Raw genomic sequence first — 20,310 nt, 5'->3', positions numbered from 1 at the left:
CCTTTTCGACAAATTCTGAAGGCTGCTCACATGTTTGTAACCTTATAATGCCTTTAAAGGCATTCACATATCTAATACAGTGGAACTTGAGACAAAAAAATTAAACGAAAAATATGTATTCATCAAAAAAGCAATCTAGTTAACCACCACTGATTGTAACCAGACCTATTAATTGGTTACTAGAATATAGGAAAAATAATTTCCTTGATTTTACTTTAATCACACTCACCAACAGGCGGTAAACAAACTGGCTTGATGATCCTCGAGAAGTTGACTGGTTTCCTTAACTTGAGTAGTGCGATATCATTGTTATAGGAGTCAGCGTCGAAGCTGCGATGACGGACGATGGTGTTGACCGCACGCATGATGGCGGCACTCTCGCTTGTTATTGTCTGATCGTGGTCGCCTAAGATCACTCGTATCTTGGACCTCTTTAATCTGAAATACGATATATTAGTGTTATCGCAATTCTGTCTTAATGTATGAATTCAACTTAGAGCAGTGTAAATACACGGTTAGAAAGTCACAACATATTTGTAGATTTAACAATTTTAAAGTGAAGCCAGGAATATTTTAAATAGCAACTATAACTGTAATAGTTAACAATATTTACTAAGCACATAAAACAAATAATAAGCGGTGACCACACTTGATCCCTTTCTCGAATTTGTTTATTCCCATTTGCTCATTGCGTTACCCATGTACCTACGAAGCTAGAGGCCTATGCTAAAAAATATATCAAAACGCTTATTTAACATCCATTGTAGAAGAATGTATGTTACATCATCATTACCGGAACGAATGTTACTTTCACAGAATGCATTACTAATACGATTAATAACTCAACTGAAATGCAACATCGCGTGTCCGCTGATGGAAAAATAAATATTAGTCAAGCAATAATCATCTGTGACGACCTGCAGACGTAACAGTTAATAGCCCATAATATTATACGAGTTTTTTTTTCGATGTTTTATGTAACACTAGCTGTTGCCCGCGGCTTCGTCCACGCAATATTAAGATGAAAAAGTAGCCTATATACCCGTCTATGTCAGCTACCCTTCAGTGAAAATCCGGTCATAATCGGCCCAGCCGTTTCTGAGATTACCCGGAACAAATTCGGCTTGCGAACAGACAAACAGACATACGAAAAAATGTTTAAATTCGATTTTCGTTATCAGCAACACAAATACATCATCTTCCCGAAATCTGGAATTTTTCGTTGGATATTACAAACAGACATTCCAATTTTATTATAGAATATACCTATATCACTACCAAGACTTAAAGAAACACAAGGTAAGGCAAACCCCAATGCGTGCTTTCCTGCATCTGCCTTCGCAAACAAGCACAGATAACCTAGAGCTTTAAATTTTGAATATCATAATAGTTACTTACTTCCTAACACAATGCGCAGCAGTGAGTACATAGTCCTTGGTCAGGAGAGACGCTCCGCAATGAAATTGACCGTCGTATACTATCCTTGCCATCCAAGGATAGCGATTAGCAGCCGCCGGAGACCCACCGACGATACGATTCTCTTGATTCGGTCCGTTACATTCTGTAACACGACATCGGTTATGTTACGTTACCTTAATAAGTTATCACAGATTGAATAGTGGCAGTCGCCAAGCGATGATCTAGGCTTCGTGTAGGGTAGAGAGCAGCTGCGATAAAAAATAGTCATTTTTGAAGTGGTTTCATATTTATTTACATTCTTAGAACATTTAGAACATGCCTCTAACTCCACCTCCTTGGCGACGCCCGTATGTTAGAGAGTGGACGTAGACAACATAGAGTTTCATAGACAATGCAATTGCAGACTATCGTTTAAAACGTAATCGTTATCGATCATTCATATTTATATTCGACCTCATACATATTTTACAGTTACAGGCTTTATTTATAGACATGATAGTCTGAACAAAACGTTATAACGGGAAATAACAATTTATTAGATAGGATAAGGGCTGGTTAGACTAGTAGAAGGTTAATTAAAACAAACAATATCAAGTAGGTACTCAATTAGTTAAGAACTAGTTAGTAGAGAAATGCGGACGTTCAGTTTCCTAACGAGACTAAAGTATCGATGTCAAAGCAGGTATGATGTACTTTATACTGCGAACAGGAAAACAACTTTCACCGTCTCTTAGTACATAAGTGTTATTAGAAGACTTTTAATCTAAGATTAAATATGCAAATGAAAGATTAATTTTAATCAACTTCCTTAAAGGCAACGGTTCCTTTAGAAATAATAACAAAATCTACTCGGAATATACACTTTGTTATACAAAAAAAAAACACTTAATGCTAAACTAATTAAGACAAAAAACAAACAGACAACAAAGAAATATAAAACAGATTAAAAAAATATTAAAGTTGAAAGAATATGTTAGTCCGGTTTGAATTCTTAAAGGTCACATTAGAAAGCAAATAATGGGAAAGATTTAGAAGCAGCCTAATAACATTTAATTTATGATTTTTAACAGCAAGATATTACGTAAAATACCACAAAAGGACAAAAAATCGCAGCTTGAAATTAATACGAACACAATGTTACATAACATATTACAAATACATATGTATATTTACAGTAAATAATAAAGTTTATTATAAACTACAATTGCTGTACAAATATCAACTTACCCATCTTTCTAGGAAGTGGGTTCGCTCTGCCGCACTCTAGAATATTAATGTGAATTGTGATTAATACATTTACACTAAAATTGTGACACTGTGAAACATTTTATTTATTATAAACACTATGAGTGACTATAACTAATATAAAACATTTGGAAGGTCTAAACAGTTTCAACGTAAGTGCTGTGATTCTTCTGTCTGAAAATAACTTAAGTTTATATTCTACATTTGTGACTTATAAAATTCGTTTACACGAAAAATTTATACATGAAATAAATAATGTTTAATTTGTGTATAAATGCATATTTAGTACCCTCTAATCGCGAGTTCCCAGTTACGAAACACATTTACATTGCTATAATATATTACTATCTCTATTTTTTTAGACAAAATGAGAAGGATGGCAACATGATTTTTTACAGGTAATACTTACCACAGGAACAGTCCTTTGTTTGTGAATCATCTTCCTCTTCTTCTTCGACGCTTTGTTCATCAAACAGAGGAACTTCTAATCCGAATATAGCATCGAAGAGAAAACGCGACGACCTATTTCCGTGTGACACCTGAAATGGTTTAAAAGACTAATGTAATGAAGCTAAAGAGATACACTAAAACCTTATTCGTAGCTACTTAAACTAACCTAACACGATTCCGAGTTTCGAGGGTAAAAAAGTTTTAAAAGATCTTACTAATTTAAACAATTAATTCCACATTTAATTACGTTCAAAATTCTCTCAATGTTCTTTAATTCAAAAAATTACTTTCTAGAATAATTCATTGAAATTCTTGTCAGTAACCACATTCGTGTATTTCTAAATTCTTTGCTCAAATGTTTCTTTTGTATTTTATTGATATATTTTTGCAGTCACATATGGGGTTTCGGTATTAACGAACTGTTTATACGAATTGATACTTTAAAAAAATTACTTCCTATAACTAAACAAAGTAAAAAGACAATGCATTACGCGGTAATCAATAACAAAGATAACCGGTTTGTCAGGTTTTTTTGTGTCAGTTATCAAAAATATATAAATATTACATAACAAAGTTAACCAAGCTAGTGATCTTCCGCTGGAAATAACCTTATGCAACATTTGTTTACCATTTTAAATTAACTGCCATTTTACTTTCGCGGTTACGCGGTGTAGCGACGCTAGCGCCATGCGCAGTTGAGTCATTAGGGTTGTCCCACCAAAAAAAGACTACAAAAAATATCACATTTTACAAAAATGTTTTTATCTTTATTAATTTTGGAAGGTAAAACCTTGTAAAAAAATTACATGGTATATAGTTACATCTCCAAACTTATTCTTTGATGGATTAAAGGCAAAATAAAAGAATATAAACGGTTTTAAATACCATTAAATACGACGGATTTTGTAGCCCTCATCAAAATGTTAGTGTGTTAGTTTACGCAACAAACGCGAAGTTCATTGGTCAGTAATGTCAATGGTACTTTCACAATGGTAGGAAATTCCATTGTTCTCTATACTTTTAAGTCTATTAGCATTTAAGATGAGAGAATAACTCAGTATCAGTTATTATCAAATACTATTGCCAATTCATTAATTTTAAATTTGCTTGTCAGGTATTACTTGATTTTTAAAGGCAATGTAATCAAGATCGTCATCGTCATAAGTGAAAAAAACACAGATAAGGCGCGTCTTCGTTCCAGCTAATTGTCTACGTGGTCGAATGTATACCACATGCACTTTCCCTTTGCCGTTTCACGTAACCGATGTGACGAAACCGATCACGCTTGACTCCGATATACAAATTCGGCAGCATTAAATAACACGTTATGAAATCAATAAAAGAGGCTAAGGTTGCATTAGAAGTTTGATAAGTTTTAGAAAATATTTAAATTTATATAGGTAATATAATTAAAATTTAAAACAAAATTTGGTCATCTAAAATTGTGTGTAATGGTTGTTTTTTATTGCGTTTTAACTTGTTATTTACATTATTTTATACAGTTCAATTGAAAAAAAAAAAGCCAGACTGGTATCATACTCAATGCCAGACAATTATTAACACGAATAAAAATCTAGGTTGCCAACAATAAAAAAGAAAACGAAAAAATACAATTTATGCAGAACTCATCCTAATTTGACAGGTTGTACCGTGACCTAGTTTGTCGACAATTGATTTCGTAAGTGACAACATTAACAATCACTTTAATGTTGCTTGAAGTTCAATATCAGGTCACGGGCTTAAATTAAATTAGAATAGTTCATTATTTTAAGTGGATTAACAGACTTTTAGTTGTTTTTTGTAATTGGCATGAAAGATTAAGCTGAATCTAATGTCCGAGACGAAATAATTGTAATTGTTTGACGGCCTTCTGAAACGGATGTAGTTAATTTACAATCAAATTTACAGGTTTAATTAACGCTAAATTAAGGTACAACAACGATCCTGTTATCTTTATTATAATCGAAGAACATTGGTATTGCTAATTTTTCTAAGATACAAATGACATTTCGAAAAAATCTACTTTATTAAAATCTTGCAGTTTTATTGTGCAAAACCACTAGCAAAGTTTTTAATTATAGCTTTTCTAGAAACCGATTTAGCAAAGAAAAACCCAATGAAATTAGAAAATAAAAGATGATCTAGATTACCTTTTTATAAGATTGTAAAACTAACACTTTACGCTTCATTGGATCTATTTTCCCTCGCCCGTCATTATCTAACCTCAAAATTCGTAAGGTCAATAACTAAACTACTTTCCAATGAGTAATTGTAAAACGCCTTTCACAAGGTAATTGTTCTGGCACTCTCGTTTTTGCTATCCGTTGTACAATAAACGCAAAAAGAAACTGATTCCGATTCTAATGCGGTAACAAGGAATTTTACTTCGAATATTAGCATATTTAATACTTTCGCCTTTATATTCCGTTGTCTAGCTGAAGTAGAAAAAAAGACTTCATAAATAATTTAAAAAACTTTAACTCAAAATATTGATAAGCATCAGTGAACAAATCTGATGCAACAATTCTACAAAACCTCATATCTCCTCTTGATATTATATTCATAAAAAGCCACATAATTGTATCGTTAAAACGAGGCAAAACCAATCAATCAAATGGTGCACGAATAAGCATAGAGTTGCGTGTTTCGTTCCATGCAGCCGACGCGGACGTATCACAAACTATCGGAACCGGATACAAGTATTACATAAATACGAAAAATTCCAAATTCAAGTGTGTGTCAATTAAATGCAACAGGGACGTGTTACGTATTTTATTGCACTTCGATAAACCGTGTTACGAAATGTAATAAAATTCTACAATTGGTTACGTCGTATAGATCTATTTCTGGTGTTTACAAGCTTTATTAATAAAAATTATAAGACATACAAAAAAGAACCCTCATGTAAGCCAATTACTATACGATAAATGATTACTGAACTAACAGCATCGTTAAAATTATAATTCAATATGTTTCTAGATATTTTTAAAAAGAGTTAGGCTGCGTTTGAGAAATTCTTCAATTTAAGGTTAACTATGGCTTAAAGCATGTTCATTCAAAAAAGTTAAAGAATTACCACGATTATTAGTAACGCCTAAGAATACATTCGTATAATTAAACTAACAAAAAAGAACATACGCAAATAGAGCAAATATTGAGCCTCGAATTATTTACGCAATTATATTCGTAACAGGCGAAAGCAGTGCATCCGGCTCCACAATTATGATGCTTTCGTATCATTATTTACCAATTTATGTTATTTGGTAACTAACAATACTGAGACATTGAGTTGAAAGTGAACGTTACCACGAGGAACTGCACGGCTTGATATTTATCTGACACGCTTTAGCAATTTCGTCGTTGTATGCAAACTTTTCCCACGTGTTTGACAAATTATCTTTTAGAATTGGACCTCTAACACTATCGTTAAAGTTAATGGACTTGGATGGATGCAAAACTTTATATAAAAAAAAGAAAGACCATTGGTAAGTTTACTCAACAAATGTTTAAATATGCAGGTACGGTATGGTAGAGCCCGCTTTAACATCTTCGCACAAATGGGCCGGCTCACCCGGTGTAATACCACGACCACACAGAAAACAGGCGTAAAGTGGAAGCAATTCCGCGTTTCGTCTGATGAGTGTGGTGTCGGAGGCCTAATTTTAGTGCCTTTTCCTTTCCTTCCTTTTCTTAAGAGGAAAGGATGGAAAAGAAAAGTGGATTTGACGGCGGAGAAGACGCATGTAAAGGGGAAATGTCGTCTTTATGTGCGTCTCCTCCTCCGTCAATTAAGGGTAGGCAACGCATCTGCAATTGCGGATGTATATGGGCAGCCGTCGCTTTCCATTTCGGTGGATTCAGATGGCCACTTGCTCGTTTGCCACCTTATATTATAAAAAAAAAATTTAAGATACTCGTATTTTGATAACACATTTCAGGCCGTATGTGTAAATTGTATTTATACAAATGTATTTAATCTTTATACGTGCGGTTTAAACGATACTACAGATCTATAATATTCTCAATTTTAAAGGTTCTTAGATAGTAATATTTGAAGCGTCAATCTAGCGGTTTGAATTACGCCATTCATTCGTTATCCATATCCTAGACTATTTTTAAGTGTATTTAGAATAGTTAAAAAAATGTAATATACAATATAATCTTACGTACGAGCAGTATTAGAGATGATGGTAGGTATAAAGAAGTGCAATTCTAATGATTGTCTCAGGTCGATGTCTCGCGCGAACTCGCACGCATCTGCACAGCGTATCCGCGGAAAGTAAAAGCGAACGCTATACCGAGTCAATGCACTGATCTAACGTAAACATTATTGCTTGTTTAAATTACAAAGTGATGAAGTAAATGAATGTGATTTAACTCAAACACAGACAAAATTAGACATTAATTAGATAGCTGAAAAGTACGATTGCTTTCTTCGACCGACGACAACTGATGACTTTTGATTTAAAGTATTTAAACATAGGTACTAAGCATACGTTAGGTTAAGTTCATGTAATCTAAAAGTGAATTTGAACCCAAGATTGATCTTCCGGTTTCATTAACCTGATCCATTGGGGTTCACTAAGATGTACCTATTATTAGTAGTCGTTTGTTATCTTTGATGTTACTAATGCAATTATGCTGTTTTAACGCAGATTAATTAATCGCAGATTTAACTGACTTTAAGTATACTTTATGATAACTTACATGATTGTCGATGGTCTGCTCTGGGGAAGAAATCTGCCTGCCGCGGACGGTAGCAACAAGCAGCACTTGTAACACCACCAATCTCCATCGGCACATGGTCGCGAGGGAACCTATCACGATGTCTTTGCTACGGCACTATTTATTTGTCCGTCATCCCGCGACTGCCGCGGTCACTATTGTTGAATTCGTCAGCCAGCTGATGGCATTTCGCAAACTGCGGGCCGACTAGCGGCCGCGGCCGAGCGGTATCTGACTCGTAGCGAAGACTTCGGCCACCACCACATACTTTCACTACAAAAAAAATCTATACGGATCCCTCCAGCCCCACTACAAAGTAAATGTCGCAACACTTATATAGCCATTGATACATTATTAATCTAACAATGGTTTTATGTTGAACGACATAATAGTCAATCTTTTTGGATCCTTTTGTGTCTCTCTTGAAGCAGTGTTTCTTATAATAATCTTTTTTTCAACTGTTTCATAGATTTTGGCGCGAGTTTGTTCCATTTTGCATATTCAATCAATATAGTATAGATACAAAACTTGCTCTATGATGTAACGGAATGCTAAAACAGTGTGCATGTGTAGAGGATATTAATCTTTACGAATCGCGCTTCTTGTTGATTTTCAAACAATTATTCTTTTATCGTACCAATTACGATTTGTTAAATAATTACTTTTTACTTTTATTTGTTATAAGACATTTATATTAATTCACCTTTTAACTGCCACCGCTGTTATTTAGTAGTTTCATTTCACTATCTTCAGTGTCATAGTGTTATAGATTTTTATGCACGAAGAAACTATCGTTGCTATTTCTTTTAATAGTAGTGCAGTGATTATAAATCTCTTATTTTCTCTCGAAGTCGGTAATGTGATCATCTATCAAACTGCAAGTGTTGCAAATTTTAATAATTTTAATATGAAACATAGATTACCTACCTTAAAACCAATTCCAATATTATGTAAAAACTAATTTAAAGCTTTGATCATAATTTGCATATGTTTTTTTTAATGTAATTCCATGAGTCTGTGACATTTGTGATGTAATATGAAACATGCAAAGGACAGAGTGGAAGCGAACGTATCTGGAAATCACCGGATTCTCCATACTGATAAAACGAAAGTGAAATCATGAGAGCGCCGTGCAACGTTTCCGCAAGTCTCGACGACCGTTCGGCTCGAGACATGTAATGGTGCCGTTTATTATCAACTTCCAACATTCTTATGATGGGATGAATATTTCGTAACTACATCCGTTTTCATATTTTTTATCGCAAATATTTTATAATCAGTTAGTATATTTTTAATACATACATAGAAAATAGCCAAAAGCGCAAAAGGTGCTACAACCGCTAGTGGCTACTTGCTTTTCTATGCACATCTGAATATTGTTACAACGTTAAAATCTGCTTTAAATAACCTAAACTGCACATTAGAAATTATTAGAAGTGTGTGTCAACCTACGTCTCTTATACGTACTTACATTAAGATGCACGTTTCGTGCAGAAAATGCCTTAGATCCATGTTTAAATATTGAAAGGTCGCCTAAGATTTAACATTATAATTATTGTTCAAATATAAATACTGTATGTTAGTTATTGGGTCGCTAATTCTTAAGTCTATAGGTTCTCGTTTCGATCCAGCGCCAAAACAAACGATTTTGTATAATCTAAGCGCCTGATACATTGATCCATTTTTCCATCAGAAAAGTTTTAGCTATTTTATTTTTTTAGTAGCGTGGCCCACGGTTGCTGCTATATTTCTGTGTTATTGAATTTCTATTAGCTTCTGTGCACTCATATTATCAATATAGTAATATTAGAGTGACGAGTAAAAATGGCGGGTGTACCACAGCGAATTAAATTATACCACTTACTAAAAAAATGTACTTATTAGTACCTCGCTCAAAAAAAATTGTACCCTCTCTAGAACGTAATTATAACGAAATTAGGTTACCCCCGCCATATTAACTCTCACATATTAGATATTCCGTATCAAACAAGAGTACTCGGTCCTACATTTGAAGCAAAATAATGCGTAGTAAGGCCTAAGCAGTAACCCTAGCAGTGCAATGTTTCAAATAAGCAGATACATTTTCACAGTACAGGAGAAAGTAGTATAAGAGATATTATCTCCATAATTTAAGCATGAAAAGTAAAAAACTAATTCTACATATAGGTAACTGTTAATCGTGACTAACAGAGCTAACGGTAGTTACTGAGCGTAACGGTACACCCTTAGAATGAAACCGGAACCTTTAGAGGTTCCGGTTGAATTTTTTATCTACAACCTAAAATAGTAATCTCTAGTGTTTTAATATTATAAGAAGCATTTTTACTCCATTATTTTTTATCTCTGGTAATACCGTAGCGTTAACTTTTTTCAAGCGTACGGAACAATTATTGAAACGAACTGTACATAAAATACTTCTAGAGGTTCGTCTATCGAATTCGCATTAATTAAGTTCATCACAACGAATTTCATACCAATTCTATCAGCATTTCCTACAAATTTAATTGGGAATAAAATAAAAACGCACATATTTTCGAAGATATTTATTTGTAGAAAGATATTTTATAAAAAAAAATTGTATTAAAATATGCCTTATAATTAAACTTACCTTAGCTGAAAGTTACTTGGCAATCAAGTGAGACTCCAGTCACCACGATACCATCATGAAAATAAAATTGAAAAAATATTAGAACAAAACGAAAATAACAAAAACATTTAGAAATGTACGTAAAACTGTGATATCCTTAGACTGCAAATAAATGTATGATTTGATTGATTGATGATTTTATTCATTTATTTACGTACTAGCTTTTGCACGCGACCTTATACGCGTAGTATTGAAACACTAAGAATGTAACCTATTCTTCGTGATAATATCCTACATCTGTACCAAATTTCATGAAGATGTTGAATACGACATACCTATAATCTATCCATTTCAGTTTTCATTTATAATCAAATGAGGAAAGTACTAATGAGATCAAAATTGAAACAATTGAACATTCCTAAAGTATTACCTAAATAAAAAAGTTGATTGAAAATGCAAAATGGTTTATTACTAATAAAAGATTCTAATACTGGCAACATTGAATACAGTGATATCTGAAACTTTTTGGTTAATCTTCGTTTCGCCAATTATTTTAGTCTTTATTTTAGATTAGACTACGAATTAATTAATTTTAGAAAGTTAAAAATAATCTTATCTTGTGTCATTAATATCAAAGAAAATAACATCTTTTTATTTAGTAACTAGCTGTTCTTGTGAGATTAAAAATTGTAAAAAAACGTAGCCTATATTAAGCAGTGTTTGCGTAGCTTTTTTAAGCTGCAAGAATTTTGGTAACCGGCCCAGTGGTTAGTGAGTTATTTCAATACGTACAAAAATACAAAACATTTTATGTAGATTTGACAATTAAATGAGATGACAGTGACATAACAAAACAAACGTCATTGCTCGAGCTCACTCGAGATACTCATGCCATGCATGTATGACATGGGAAATTAATTAATTAATCTAACTCTCTTTGGTACTATAAAAAAAAATGTATGTACTGGTACCAAAACTAACCCCAACACATATGCAAAATAGACATGGACAATCAACACCACCTCCGTAATACATCAATTTCCATGAATTACTTTAAAATTTTGTATTTATGTTTTATGTATTTAACTAAAAAAAAAGATATAAAATAATGGACTTAAACGTTTATGCATTTGAAATATTAGTGCAAAAATAAAAATATGTATTCCTAGTGTACGAATCTAAGTCTTCTTCAAGCATGTTGAATGTATGCTATGTTCTGGAATTCCTAGTCTATTACAATGTTACTAGCCCTAGAATTAGAAGTTTACTTTGAACTGTATACCGATTATGTACTACTGTATTTAGGTGAGAACAGTTAGCGATTCGCAATTCGCAAGTAATTCGGTTGCCCTGAATCGTAACCTTCAAATAGGGAGGCAGTCCCACTTTCGTCTACCGTGACGCATTTTTATACATAAAATAAATTACCTATGTACTTACTATTTAGTCTGCCAGCGATGATTCCTTGATACAACCTATTTCATTGTGAAAGTAACATCGGAACGATACATTTTAATAGTACTGAGTTGTAGGAATAAAATCCACGTAATTTCTGTGCAATTGTATTCTATTTTTATAGCAAGGGTTTTTGCGAGCCGTTTGGATAGGGAAAGTAGGTAAATAAGAAAGTCTATTACATTTTAGAAGCCCAAGTGACTAACCGATGGTAATTTGAAAAAAATGTGACTTCTGTGTTACAAATTCGTATTAACACTTCTCTTTTAAAAGGTAATTTCTCATATCAAATTAAGGTATTTGAGATTCAGAACCTATAAACTGCATAATGAGAATCCTAATTTTTACGTTTTTAATTTACACTAGCCCAATTAACCGTAAGGACGCGACAAACGAAACCATTAACGTGAGATTCAATCACAGCTGCATTTTCCAATCAAGCTCAAATTTCATAGTTCCACCTGAATGGAAATTGTAATTTAACATGGAAGTCACAATTTTTACGTATATCTCATTTCATGAAGGACATACACTATACTTAACTTCATTTGAAAACAAAAAAACTGCATCACGACAAAACATGCAGCTATGAAATAAAATAAAAAGGTATATGTACAAATCTAAAGAAACAACCCTACAACTTTTGTATTAAATTTTTATTTATACATTTAATTATCCTATAAGTCATAACTGGACTATACCTAAAAATTTCAAATAACATCTATTTGAGAACTTAATACTGAATAAGTCAGAAATTAAAAGTAAATCATGATCCATTTTCTTATTAATTCAACTTAATGTTCATTTCATTAACCTAGCATCGTTTAAGGGACTTAAATCATTACATATCAATATCCTATATTGTACTTATCTGTATAAAATGTTTTCACAATCTATGTAGAACCTTAAAAATATGTCACGTCGAGTACCTAAAGTACAATAAATAGAAGACCAAATTACATGAGTACATATTCTATAAATAATCTATTCATATTTGTCTAAGGGTTTCCTGAGGGCTTCTCCTAGGTGGTCTCGAGTAGACCAGAGTTGTAACTAGTGCTCCGGAGCGCCTGCCTACACTAGCCGACACGGAATACTGCTCTACTAGTGTACTTAGCACCAAACCTAGAGATTGAGAAAAATTTATCAGTCATATACCAAATTAATAAACCTTCATAGCATTAATCAACTACCAAGTACAAGTAATCATCTTCCTAAAAAGGCTCCTAATGACAATTAATGCTATGTAGTAGACAACCTAAAATTAACTAAGAAATCAGTACTGTATAGATAAGTAACATGAATAAGTCAACCCTTTTATAAATTGTGCTCTAACAAGTGCAATGTATATTACCCTATAAAAAGGTTGGTGAGTGAATGTATGTTTATGTAGATTTGTGATATAAAAATGTATACTTACACACTTTAGTATCTGCCACCTCTTCCTTGTCCCCCGCCGTAGTTACCACCGCTGCCATAACCACCCCCACCTCCCCCTTGGTTCATATTGTATGGTGCAGCTCTGTTGTTGCTATACTGCTGGTTCCTGGTGGGGCCACCACTATAGCTCTGTTGGCCATAGTTGCCAAAATCTTGGTTGCCACCCCAACCACCACCACCACCTCTTTGGTTACCACCACCATATCCACCACTCCCCTGACTACCTCCCCAACCTCCCTGATTGTTATCCCACGGATTGGAATTGTTCCAACCGCCTCCTTGGTTTCCTCCATAACCACCTCCTGTGCAAAAATTAAAAATCTTATTTGGTTAACAAGATTTTAAATACACAAATAAATGATAATAATCATACCAGAATTACCCCAGTTATCATTTCTTCTCTGTCCTTGTCTACCACCGCTACCGCCGCGCTGGTCAGAGCCATCTTTAGGTAACGCTTTTTTAACATCTAACTGTTTACCATTAATTTTATGAGGGGCATTCACTGTAACAAACATGAACAGCTATATTTAAATTGAAAAAGAAAAAATAATCATTGATATTAGTTAATAACAAAAATGTATATTGATTTGCGTACCAGATCTAACCTGTTAAATAGTAGCCTGGTATAGCTTTAATCAATAATTTAATCTCCACAGTTAGAGAAGCCAAACCTGGACATAGATATTCCATTTTGGGGCAAAACTGTGGCAGCTTACTTATATTTTTTAACTAAAATTGAAAACTGTATAAAAAATACTTACAGCAAACTTTGTCAACTGGGTCATAGTCATCAAATTCAACAAAGCCAAAACCACGCTTCTTTCCAGTAGCTTTATCTGTGACAATGCTAACATTCTGTACATTTCCATAATTAGAGAAATATTCTCGCATTTGATCTTCAGTATGGTCATCTTTAATACCGCCGATAAAAAGTTTTCTTACAGTTGCGCCTGCCTCAGGATTTTTGATATCCTGCCTAGCTACGGCACGTTTGGTTTCCACCACTCTAAAATAAAACAAATTATTGTAAAACACAATTCGCAGATTGGTATACACGTTGTCATAAAAATTTAGGTCATGTCGAGCCCACAGAAAATGCCACGTGTACAGTTCCACGAAACATTCACCAAGCAGGGTCTTTTAGTTTATGCAGTGTAAAACGATACGAAAGAAACTATTTAAACTTTCATATAGCTGGACTGCAATAAATCTGTTTAAAAGAAAGAAAGGAAAAAACAAAATAATAATATCTTACCGTGAATCAATTGTATGTGGCCTATTGTTCTGCGCATCGTCAACCATGTGGGCTTTGGAGTATGTAATAAAGCCGAAACCACGAGACCTCTTGGTCTTCGTGTCCTTCATAACGACTACGTCCACAATTTCTCCCCATTTCTCGAAATGTGCTTTTAAAGATTCATCGGTCGTTCTATAATTAAGACCCCCGATAAAGATTTTACGATGAACTTCGGGTTCCTCCTGCAATTTGGCGACCATTACAATCAACAACAAAATGGCGGCGGATGGCGTTGGTAGAGATGCTATCGTTAAAATTACTGAAACTTTACTTGTTTAAGACCTACAGTTGTTAATTTAAGTACATAATGAACTAAAGCTAAAACAATTAGGCGTGAAAACATGAAATAAAAGTGGAATCAATGTGAATTCACAGCAACAAAAATGGCTGAGTCATCGCCGGTAACAAAGTAATATACTCACAAAACCATCATCTCCGTTTTGCTGCGGCCTCATTACGAAAAGCTTGTTGAACGATTAAGCGAATTAAAAAGTACACCAAGAAAAATAACTTTTTAGCGCAAACTAGAACAATCTCTAATTTTAATCTACGCACACTACCGTTGCTAACCGACGCCACGCTAAAAAGAAATAAAGTGAGAACAAGCGAGAAGACAATGCTGCGCTGGCATCTGGCTTCCTGTGCAGTGTTACCAGATTTAAATTTATACATTCTACTAATTACTGCTAATTACTCGCCTAAATTCTACGTAATTGCCAATAGCTTGCATCCAAGTTATGTATGGTATAATTCATATAATGCCAGTATATTTGGAGAGATGCGCTGTCCAGCCGTGGCCTTTATTTGCTCATTAGCATTGGCGTCAGTTAGCGTCTATAAAACAAACCTTAACCGCCAAAGCTGATGAGCTATACTTATTATTTACGCCATCAATGTAAAATAAAGAAAACTCAAAAGCTAAAACATTTTTTTATCAAACAGTAAACTTTTAGGTTTATGTGAAGCCTTTAAAAAATGTTGGAGATCTAATTTCTGCTGAATGTGTAGGTCATATCCAGATCTGGTCATACCTAGTCATACCGTTCGATTTCTCTTTGCTGGACAATATTTATTGGCAACTCCAAACGAGTCGAGTTGAAATGTTTTAAAAAATCGATTCCAGTCTCGTTTTGTGCTTTACAATATTTGAACCTGAGATTTTAAATTTAAACTTACGCCAATGTAGTAAAAAAACAAGTTAAATGCTTCGTCATTTTTTTTGAGAATATTGTGGTAATGAAATGAAAAATTATAGGTTTTCCTAAGAACTAGTTCTCGATTCAAGATTTTATTACCTGTATCGACCGAAAACCAATTGTACAGATTAAGCAATAAATAAAATTGATGTTTTTATTTACCTATTGTCAATTTTTCTCTTCTTAATTCCTGTCCGTCAATAAAACGATTTCTAATTACAGTTTTGTGTAAAATATTTTATTGATATCGATGAAAAAGATATTAAATTTACTCACCGGCATTAAGTAATTAAGTTTATAACTTAATCCATATAGTTAAAAATGAAGCAAAGTAGTAGTGGTGGTGGAGGTGACGAATATGTAAGTAAAAACATTTTTAAAACTTAGGAGGATGATAATCAACCGAGCCTAGACACGTCTGAAAGTCTGGATGTTCAGATATTTATGTCAGCGCGATCCCTAAATCTGTTGTTTATTGTGGACTATCTTACTACCATAATATGTCAGGCGCCACTGCCGTAGTATATTATTTCTACATAATTCTCTCTAAGATATGCTTATGATCAAAGTAATGAAATTTGGCGATATTGGAGAATAAAAGTAAATAATGGTTTTGTTTTTATTTCAGGAAGAACCCGAGCACTTAAGAAAGTTGTTTATTGGTGGCTTAGATTATCGCACTACTGATGAATCACTTAAGGAATTTTATGAGCAATGGGGTGAAATTGTTGATGTAGTTGTTATGAAAGACCCTCAAACAAAACGGTCTAGAGGATTTGGATTTATAACCTATTCAAAAGCCAATATGGTTGATGATGCTCAGAATAACAGACCTCACAAAATAGACGGCAGGTCAGTATTTTAGACCAGGATGAAAATATTTTACATATTTTCATTTTACTAAACCAGATGTTTAATGAATACTACTCTTGTACTACAAAGAGTGTTAATAGGAGAGTTAATATTCATGTTTAATTTTTCAGAATTGTTGAACCTAAAAGAGCTGTGCCCCGGGAAGAGATAAAAAGACCTGATGCAAGTGCGACTGTCAAAAAGTTGTTTGTGGGTAATTTGAAACAGGACATTGAGGAGGAGGATCTCAGAGAACATTTTTCTTCATATGGCAACATTGTCTCAGTAAGCATAGTTACTGAAAAAAGTACAGGCCAAAAAAGGGGATTTGGTTTTATTGAATTTGATGATTATGATCCTGTTGATAGGATATGCTGTAAGTTTACTATTTTTTTTTTTATTAAAAAAGCAACAAAAACATGCAGTTCTAAAACTATGCAATGAGCTATTACTGGAAAACACTTTGACTTGTAATCTGTGGGTGCTGGATCCAAACCTCACTATGTAACAAGATGTTTTTATTTTTAACATTCATAAGTACATTTACACAGCATTTTTATGGTGAAGGAAAATGTTGTAATGCAACCTGCACATAACAAAGAAATTCAAAGTTTTGTGTGACATTCACCAATCCACATTGGGCCAGCGTGGTTAACTAAGGCCCAGTTATCCTAGCTCCAGGCCCTTCAGTGGTGACTAGTGAGCTGGTTATGATAATGTATTTGTATGTTTTACAGTGGATCAGGATCATAAAGTCAATGGTCGACTTCTAGACGTTAAGAAAGCATTGTCCAAGTCTGAAATGTCCGGAGGCAATCGTCGTGGCGGCAGATTTGGAGGTCGGGGAGGGCGAGGTGGTTGGAGTAATCGCCAAGATTGGGGTAATGGTTTTAATTATTTTTACTAAAAATGTCTTGTTCTGTCCTAAGGTATACTTAATATTGGCACATTTACTTGTAAAGCTATTTTAATTAATTTAATAATAACCATATTACAATGTATGCAATTTGAGAAACATTTTATACATTTATTTTCAAGTAAAAACTAAATTGAATACTAAAATAAATTCACATTTGCTTATTTTGAAACATGTGATTTATCTTGGTAATTTTTTTTCTGTAGGTTGACATATTTATTTGTAATTCCAGGAGGGGGGTATAATTCAGGCTACGGAGAGCCCAGTGGTTGGGACAATCAGAGTCCTTGGGAGTCAAATAACTCTCAAGAGTCATGGGACAATCAGGACTATGATGATCAGAACTGGTCGCAGGATAACTTTGGTGATGGATATCAACAAGGGTTCAGCGGAGGCCCTATGAGATCTAACTATAACTCACAAAGGCAACAGCCTTATAATACAGGTAACTTACAAGTTTAACATTGTAACAGGTAACAAAAAATATTTTTTTTAAACAAGGCAAATCATACTTAGGTTCTAATCTTGTCACAACAGCCTATTAACTGACGCTTTTTTTTTAATATCATAATGTGGAAAACGAGCAAATCCAAGGCCACCTGGATTCGTAGAAATGGCGAAGAGACCGTTGCTTATATGCCGAAACTGATTTCACCGACAGAGATGCATGCTATGCTATTCTATGCATGCTTCATTAACCCTTTATTGTATCTACCCTTTAATCTATGTTTGATGAATGAATGAAATGAATAAAGAAATAGATGTATGTCTATGTCTCAATCTAGTTTAGAGAAAAATACGTATGATTTTGATTTTATTGTGTTGGTAACATAATATTTCATTGCTCCAAAAAAATCTGTCTAATTAAGGGCTAAATCCACTCTGATCCTTGGATGAAAAAGTGTGGAAAGGGATAAAAGGACTAAAATTAGATAGCCGTATATTTATTTGCAGGTGCTGGTGCTAGTGGTGGTGGTAGTAGTGGGGGTGGTGGCGGTGGCAATGGTGGGGGAGGCAGTGGTGGTCAGAACTACACCACAGCATCCGGTGGCAACCAACGCCGATACTAAATCTCTCCGATGTCTTGTGAGTAATATATGCACTTAATTTAAATGTTCTCATATAAATGTATCATACATTTTACAATGAAGTTGTACAGGATAAAATTAAGTTTTACAGGAAAAATGTTAACTTTTAGGTAGATTTTTAATTTTACAAGTTTTTGTATTTCATTAAATTGTGTTTCAAATTTAACAATGAGAAAAAAAGGGTATTTTAGTTTTTGAAATATTACCCAACTGATTATCGAATAAAATCAATTACATTTTGTTACATTACAATCTAATAAGTTTAAAGGAGATTTATATCAAAATATTGCATTTTTAATCAACAATCAAAATAACAGGAAAAAAAAGTAACATTATGATAGTTTAATGGCGACACTGTATAGCGTACCGTTTCATTACACTTAAAATTACGAATTATTAATTAATACATTGCATTCGTATTAATTTTATATACTTCAATACTAATATTATAAATAGGAATGATTTAAAATTTTGCATTTTTGTATTGATTTAAATAACTCAAAAACTACTGGGTCGAATTCAAGAATTTTCACACCATTAAAAAGTTACGTTATAGCCTCATAAGATAGGCTAATTTTTTTTTTAATTTTATAGGGACGAAGCGAGCAAAAGCTAGTCTATAAAAATAATAGGAATTCAACAATGGTGTATCAAATGTAACGCTAAAAAATTGTCGTCAAAGTAAGACTGATGTAAATATGTTTAATGCTTAGGTGCGAAGTTATTAGAAGCTAGGCAGGCGTAAGTTAGGCAGGCTGGCTGCCTCGAGCCACGGGACAGGACCTCCTTACATTATATATTGCATTTATATCATAAAACTAAATAAGGTTTGCTCACAACAAGGTACTGTGCAGGCAAAAGATATTTTCTTTATAATATTATATATAGCACTTTCACATTTTTATAATGGTATTCAAATTGTGTGACACACATTCACTGCCATATTTTTTCTATGAGGCTTATTGGTGTTTTAGTTGTAAGTTTTTTTTTAATTCAGGTTATTCCAAAAATTTATGCTATCAAAATGGTATTGTTCAATATGAGATTAAAGTTGACATATCTTTATTTTAATGATCGGTGACATTCCAAAAATTATTCATATTGAAAAAAAGGTTGTTTTAAGTTTAATATAAAAAATACAAGTGTTTTTACATATATTAATATAGCATTTTTATTAGAATTAAGAATACTGTCCTGTTATCTATGTTAGATGTTTATGTTTACATATGAAGATATATAGATAGACTTTTGGAATTGAGATTTTTAATGTACAGAAATATTTGGGTAATCTAAGAAATCATAAGTTACTTTAATCTTGAGTCTATGGTCAATACTTTGACCTTGAATCTATGGCCGTTATATCACAATATAGTGAAGTGACACCAAAGAAATAATGGAATTTAATATGCACATAATTAACCCTTAATTCGATACTGTCCGGTGTGACGAATGACAAAAAAAAAACTATTTTATTCATAATTAACCCTTAATTCGATACTGTCCGGTGTGACGAACGACTAAAAAAAATCTATTTTATTCATAATTAACCCTTAATTCGATACTGTCCGGTGTGACGAACGACTAAAAAAAATCTGTTTTATTCATATCATCACATTCATATTTCATAGACAAAAATA

General features: G+C 33.3%; 3 protein-coding genes across 5 annotated transcripts; 1 reads left to right on the top strand and 2 right to left on the bottom strand.

Moving 5' to 3' along the window:
• Nucleotides 1-175: 175 nt before the first annotated feature.
• Nucleotides 176-9,602, bottom strand: LOC106104234 (venom serine protease 34-like). Of its 2 annotated transcripts, XM_013284213.1 has the most exons (6): nt 8,543-9,602; nt 7,822-8,390; nt 3,074-3,203; nt 2,647-2,682; nt 1,399-1,561; nt 176-438 (listed from the first exon to the last, which is right to left on the bottom strand). In XM_013284213.1, exons 2-6 carry the CDS (start codon nt 7,915-7,917, stop codon nt 216-218), a joined length of 648 nt encoding a protein of 215 aa, XP_013139667.1. In that variant the 5' UTR covers nt 7,918-8,390; nt 8,543-9,602; the 3' UTR covers nt 176-215. The 2 variants fall into 2 exon arrangements, with proteins under 2 accessions (XP_013139667.1, XP_013139666.1); XM_013284212.1 differs by having other exon boundaries at nt 7,822-9,602.
• Nucleotides 9,603-11,979: 2,377 nt separating this feature from the next.
• On the bottom strand, nt 11,980-15,241 carry LOC106104245 (heterogeneous nuclear ribonucleoprotein 87F-like). 2 transcript variants are annotated; one of them, XM_013284227.1, is made up of 6 exons: nt 15,044-15,241; nt 14,580-14,803; nt 14,086-14,330; nt 13,695-13,826; nt 13,302-13,623; nt 11,980-13,006 (listed from the first exon to the last, which is right to left on the bottom strand). In XM_013284227.1, exons 1-5 carry the CDS (start codon nt 15,074-15,076, stop codon nt 13,307-13,309), a joined length of 951 nt encoding a protein of 316 aa, XP_013139681.1. In that variant the 5' UTR covers nt 15,077-15,241; the 3' UTR covers nt 11,980-13,006; nt 13,302-13,306. The 2 variants fall into 2 exon arrangements, with proteins under 2 accessions (XP_013139681.1, XP_013139682.1); XM_013284228.1 differs by having other exon boundaries at nt 13,704-13,826; nt 15,044-15,233.
• Nucleotides 15,242-15,988: 747 nt separating this feature from the next.
• On the top strand, nt 15,989-20,137 carry LOC106104306 (heterogeneous nuclear ribonucleoprotein A1, A2/B1 homolog). The gene is made up of 7 exons (XM_013284318.1): nt 15,989-16,177; nt 16,446-16,669; nt 16,801-17,045; nt 17,407-17,550; nt 17,818-18,030; nt 18,540-18,671; nt 19,387-20,137. The coding sequence occupies exons 1-6, from the start codon at nt 16,139-16,141 to the stop codon at nt 18,653-18,655; spliced, it is 981 nt and encodes a 326-aa protein (XP_013139772.1). The 5' UTR covers nt 15,989-16,138; the 3' UTR covers nt 18,656-18,671; nt 19,387-20,137.
• Nucleotides 20,138-20,310: the final 173 nt, after the last annotated feature.

The sequence above is a fragment of the Papilio polytes genome, unplaced genomic scaffold, assembly GCF_000836215.1.
Source record: "Papilio polytes unplaced genomic scaffold, Ppol_1.0 DF823691.1, whole genome shotgun sequence".
NCBI classification, from domain to species: domain Eukaryota; kingdom Metazoa; phylum Arthropoda; class Insecta; order Lepidoptera; family Papilionidae; genus Papilio; species Papilio polytes.
This window is presented reverse-complemented; position numbering and strand designations above follow the sequence as displayed.